Source organism: Vicia villosa, linkage group LG3 (genome assembly GCF_029867415.1).
Source record: "Vicia villosa cultivar HV-30 ecotype Madison, WI linkage group LG3, Vvil1.0, whole genome shotgun sequence".
Lineage (NCBI taxonomy): Eukaryota > Viridiplantae > Streptophyta > Magnoliopsida > Fabales > Fabaceae > Vicia > Vicia villosa.
The window spans coordinates 56,294,624-56,300,623 of NC_081182.1; the positions used below are offsets into that span (position 1 = coordinate 56,294,624).

The following is a 6,000-nucleotide window of genomic DNA, read 5'->3' on the forward strand; positions in this document are numbered from 1 at the left end:
CATTATTGTTTTAGATGCTACACATATAAAGGATGTGGCAACCTTGAAATTTGAGGTTTTCATTAGTAGGAATTCTATTGTGCATTAATCTCCACACTAGTAAAGACCTAAAGGGAGTGATGTACTGCTCCATAAAACCTTTGTCCATTGTAACTGAGTGAGAGAAGGTTTATGGTAACCATAATTTTATTTTCTGGTTGTCATTTGACAACGACCGTGATTTTTTTCCCCGATTTTAGAGTTTCCATGTTATGTCATTGTATTGTGATCATGTTCTTTTATTTTCTATTTGCGTATTTTTCCCAACAACTGGTATCAAGGTTTTTGGTTCGATTAAGGTATTAGAGTTCTTAGTATGTTATGTAGTTGCAGCTTTTTCTGATCTTTCACATAAAAAAAGAAGGACGGTGTAATGAAAGAGATGATGAGTCACACATTTTGTTAAGTAGTCTGGGCTAAAGAAAATTGATTGAGGAATTGTTTTTGACCTGTAAAAAGTTCAATTCAAATATATCTTGATACAATCAGGATTACACAAGGTGTAATGTGAGATTATGTCAGTGTTTGAAGAGCTTTCTGCCAACATGGAAGTTGCACAATAAGTTTTCAACATGATTTTCGATATGTGAAATTCTTGGAGTGGTTTAGCTTCAAGTGAGATATGATCTTTATGATAGAGTATATGATTATCAGCGACAAAAATTTGAAATTCTTGAAGTGATTTATCTTCAAGTAAAATATATTCTTTATGGTAGAATATGATAGTTTTTGAACTATGATTGTCGATGAAGACTGTGTGAAAATTTCTGAAGTGTTGTGGCTTCAAATGATTATACTTTTTATGGTGGAGTGTGATTGTTGATGAAGACAATGAAAACTGATGTATTATTTCAATAAAATAGGAGATTGTTGGAATTGGTTGAAAATATACATATTTGTTCTTGCAAAAACATTATCCGGTTAATCCTCCAGAAGCTGGTTAGGAGGGGTCACAAAAGCTTAAGGAATTTTGTATTTGACGTGCTTTTGTGAGGGATGAATGGCCGCCGTTGTTGGTGGTTCAAGGTTGTTACGTGTGTTTTATGTAATTTTTTTCTAGAGTTTATCTGTGAGTTTTTCAGATAATTCAAGGATCCTATTTTACGATGATGAAGGCCCAATTTATGCTGCAACTCTTCCTCCTTCACAGGATATTGAATATGCACGATTTAATAGGCTTAATAGCCATTCATTTCCATAACATACATAAATGTCACATTCATTAATGATGAATAAATGACTTTTGTGCATCGCAACAAATATCAACTCCATCTTACCATTTTCCCATAATATAACGCAGTACCTGATATATGGTATTGTCATTGTGTCGTCCCTTAATTGCAGGTGCACAATCTCGAACCTTGTCTGGGTTATCGAACAAAATTTGGGATGTACAATGTTGAAAAGTTTTGTATCCCTTGGTTTTAAAAAGGGGGAGGGGTCCAAAACTATATAAAAGATTCAAGTTCATCATTATATGATGCACTAGTCAAAATCACTTTAAGCTTGTATTTAAATTTTTTTGTTCTCTTATACTCTTGTGTTAGAGTGTTGTGAGATGTAGTTAAATATTTGCTTTGGGGGTGCGGGTGTATTGGGGGCCTAGAGGTGGTGGAGGGTAAATTATGTGTTGTAATATTTTTTACATAGTGTTATTCTTTTGTTGTCATCTGACAATGACTGTGATTTTTTATTTATTTTGGAGTTTCCACGTTATGTCCTTGTGTGGTGATTGTGTTCTTTTACTTCATTTTTGTCGATTTTTCCCAACAACACAATCTTGGGTGCAAGTGTGAGTGATTAAGTCCCATATTGCCTATGAATAAGTGAAATGTTAGATTTATAAGAAAGAGGACTTACATACCTGATGTCTCAAGGTTTTAGGTTGAGATGTGGAGTTTTCATCTCTCGTGGTCCTAAAGCATTAGTCTCGTTGATACTCTCGAATTCTCCGTTCTCTCCAATAAATAATATTACAGTCATGGTTCGGCTTGATGGGAGAGTGGAAGTTGGATCCTATGTTGGATCTTGTTATAGGATGTGGGGACTCATAATTGTGGAGGAAAATGTTAGGTGCAAGTGTTTGTGGGGGGAAATGTTAAGTGCAAGTGTGAGTGAGTTGGATCCTATTATAGGATGTGGATGACTCATACTTATGAGAAAGAATGTTGGGTGCAAGTGTAAGTGTGGGGACTCATAATTGTGGAGGAAAATGTTAGGTGCAAGTGTTTGTGGGGGGAAATGTTAAGTGCAAGTGTGAGTGAGTTGGATCCTATTATAGGATGTGGATGACTCATACTTATGAGAAAGAATGTTGGGTGCAAGTGTAAGTGGTTAAGTCCTACATCGCCTATGAATGAGTGGAAAGTTGAATTTATAAGAGAGAGATGACCCATATACATGATGTCTTAAGGTTTTTTTTGGAAATGTGGAGTCTCCTTCTATTATGGTCTTGGAGCATTGGTCCTATTGATGCTCCCGACTTCCCCAATCTCTCCAACACTAACTTCCCTAAAACCCTTTCTACTCCTAGTCATCGAGAAATTGACTTGACTCCAAAGCACCCATTTTTTCATTAAGCCTTTGCCTATCTCAGTAGGCTGATACACTTAAATATAACGTCCATACCTATTTGGCCACAACGATCACGCATAATAAATAGGAGTTTTTCCCATTTATGATTTTATTACACCTCATAAATAGGAGGCTCATACCTATTTATATCTCACCAATGATTTTTTTTACAAGTCATTTTACTTTAGCATTAGAGTGTCTTTAAATATACACTCTAGAGAAAGAACTAATAGGAAGGAAAAGTGAAATCACATCTCAGATCCATATGAACATCGTATTTCTTACAATAACACCTTACATGGTTGAAAATATTAAATCAAGGGTCTATTCATGGACACCCTGTATTTTCTATACATCCATTTTACACCTATCTATATGGTTTTAAGATGAAAGAATAGTTTTATTTGGTTTGTTTTTATTTTGAATGAGAGAAATGAAAATCTACACCATACACAAGTCAATTACATATAAGTGATATAACCATAGTATGGGGTATATATAAGGAGAAATCAATTTATATGTTCAAAACAAAAAGTAAACAAATAATATATATCATCACATTACTAGCTAACTTTTCCATGATTTTCAATGCATGAACACATACGATCCTTCAACTAGTATTAGCCCTAGAACCAAAAATGGCTTCTCTTGTTACTAATCTAATCCCCCTAACCCACAACTCAGCCATTTCAACCCCACCTTCACAAACAAAATGCACCTCCTTATTCTTTGTTGTAACAACATGAAACATTCCAACCTCATCAACATCAAACTTCTTCCTACGATTCCATCGAAATCTTTCACTCGGTCCAACCTCAGCCTCTTTACAAACAACATTTCTCTTATTCGATTTCCCCCAACGTAAGATTCCAGCAGCACCAACCATTACCAATTTTTTCTTATGTGGCAACCCTTTGCCACACTTTGTATGTTTCTTCACGCGCACGCCGCACAATACTACTCTTCTAGCTAACTCATCCATTATCACATTCTCTGCATCATTTCCTTTCCTGTTACCTTCTCTTGCAAGTAAAAGTGCTGTTTCATGTCTTTCATTCTTAATATCACATTTTGCTCCATGAGATATCAAAAGGCCACACATTTCTCCATTACTTTCTCTAGCAGCTAACATCAATGGTGTATATCCATTTTCATCAAAACCATTCACATCATAATTCCTTTCTTTTAGTAGCTTTTCAACCATGTTTATATCTCCATAACAAGCTGCACGGTGAAGAGGATTCGCCTCGGCTAAAGTACTAATACTCAAACATCCCTTTTTAAATGCATATTCAAACATCACCTTATGAACATTTTCACCATTTTGTTTCAAATCTATGATATCAAGAGCTGTTAAACCATCTTTGTTTTTAAGATTGGTTACATCAGCTCCTGCATGAAGAAGCAACTTGAAAGCCTCCACGTTACCCTCTGAAGCAGATATCATGACAGCTGAAAATCCATTCTCATTTTGCTCATCTAGATTTATGTTTCTGTTTTCAACGAGTTTTTTCAAAGCATCTATGTCGTTCGCGCGAGTGGCAAATAACAAAGCTGAAAATCTAGACGCATTGCTAGATTTAATAAACTTTCCGGCTCTAATTATATCCAGAACTGCTTTCTGATATTCTTTCCAGTGAGTAGAAATTGCTGTTGAAGTTGCACAATGACCGAATGAATTTACTATCCCCAAATCAGCTCCTGATGATACTAAAACTCTTAAACACTTCTCATGTTTATACCTTGTACAAATCAGTAAGGCCGTGTCACCAAATTTTGTTTGTGAGTCCAAATTACAGTTACCATTAATCAAACATTGAAGAATGTTGTATAATCCAAGGCGGGCAGCCATGTGAATAGGGTGTAGATTGGTTTCTTCAGTAGTTTGAAGTGCTAATTCTGTATCAACCCCATTATTCAGAAGTACGTTCAATGCTCTTTCATTGTTGCAAATGATGGTGTGGTGCAAGAGAGTTCTTCCAATGTGAAAAGTATTAGGTGAGAGGTGGTGGAGAAGCATGTTGAGTATAGTGCCAGTGGATTCAAAATATTCTACAGCACACCATGTGATTGGATAAGGCTCGGCTAGTCCGACACCAACGCGAAATTCTTCTCCTGTATCTGTTTCCCAAGACCAAGCTCCTAATTTCACCTTGATATCAAGTCTTACACCAACTTCCAACAGTAGTTTAACAACATTTATCTGCCGGCTGACCACAGCAGCAAATAATGCATTGCAATCAACATTAGTGTGAAGAAATGGCTTTGAAGATTGAAGCAAAATCCTATCGATTGCATTGATATCTACTCCTTGCTGCATACAAACCAAAGAAAAAGTGACACTTATTTATCAGTTACATAACCCAACACAATACCTAGCAAAATTTGAACCAGGGACTTTGAGAGGAGCACACTCTCAGAATCCTTAAGCCAACCCCTGGGGTTCAAAGATAAAATTGTGTATTCACTAACCTTGATGAGTACATCAACAACCTCAACGAATCCTCTGCAACAAGCCGAGACAAGTGCGTGAACTGCAACGTGAGGACGGATCATATTGGACTGCATAAGCACCTCAGCAAATCTAGCCCGTCCGACATAGCTTGATTCGAGTAAAGCCTCTTCACATGCAAGCTGTGAAGCTCCACCATTGATAAGAACCTCCAATACATTAAGGTGACCTTCCCTCACCGCTGCGGTTGTCGCATAGCCACGGAACAATCTCACATTCACATTAGCTCCCACATTCTATCACATCAAAAATCAAAATATCAAAACACATTCAGAATTCTCATGATTCAAATTCGTTTATCGAAACCACATAATCAATTTACTCTGAATTTAAGAGCGTGACTGTTACATACCATTAGTTTACGAACGAGAGTCAAGTTTCCTGAATGTGCAGCCAAAAACAGAGCAGTAACTTCAGTTTTGAATTCTTCATACACGGAGTTAACTCGATGAGGCGATTCATCATGAAGCGAAATCTCAGTAGTTTTGGACTTCAACATTGTGGTTCCAATAAAGTTAACATCCACTGATGAATTGGCTAGACATTCCATAGCAGTATCTGTGTGACCGTGATGAGCAGCATCTACAAGAAGCTGTGACATTTCAGTTTCGAAATCAATTGGAAAAACCTGTTTCCTCAATGCTGAACCAGAATTGATCATCACCATTTTCACAACAATGTATTAACTTAGTGACAGAAATTGGGCTTAATATTGATGTTTAATTATACTGTATTAAGCTTTGTTTTATTTTAGGAAAATATTTTATTTTTGGTAACTAGATTAATTTTAGTTTAAAAGATTGTAAATTGAGTTGTCTAAAGTTGTAGCATTTGTAATCTTCGAAATAAAAGCTTGTGACGGCCTTATCCCATAT

General features: G+C 36.2%; 1 protein-coding gene across 1 annotated transcript; it reads right to left on the bottom strand.

Moving 5' to 3' along the window:
* Positions 1–3,223: 3,223 nt before the first annotated feature.
* LOC131658104 (uncharacterized) lies at positions 3,224–5,788 on the bottom strand. Its single transcript, XM_058927438.1, has 3 exons — positions 5,478–5,788; positions 5,086–5,361; positions 3,224–4,927 (listed from the first exon to the last, which is right to left on the bottom strand). The coding sequence occupies exons 1-3, from the start codon at positions 5,784–5,786 to the stop codon at positions 3,224–3,226; spliced, it is 2,289 nt and encodes a 762-aa protein (XP_058783421.1). The 5' UTR covers positions 5,787–5,788.
* Positions 5,789–6,000: the final 212 nt, after the last annotated feature.

Coding starts and splice junctions, on each gene's coding strand:
- LOC131658104 (XM_058927438.1), bottom strand. CDS start 5,786: ATGATCAATTCTGGTTCAGCATTGAGGAAACAGGTTTTTCCAATTGAT. Junction 5,362..5,477: donor CTCTCGTTCGTAAACTAATG/GTATGTAACAGT, acceptor TTGATGTGATAG/AATGTGGGAGCTAATGTGAA. Junction 4,928..5,085: donor TTGTTGATGTACTCATCAAG/GTTAGTGAATAC, acceptor GTTTGTATGCAG/CAAGGAGTAGATATCAATGC.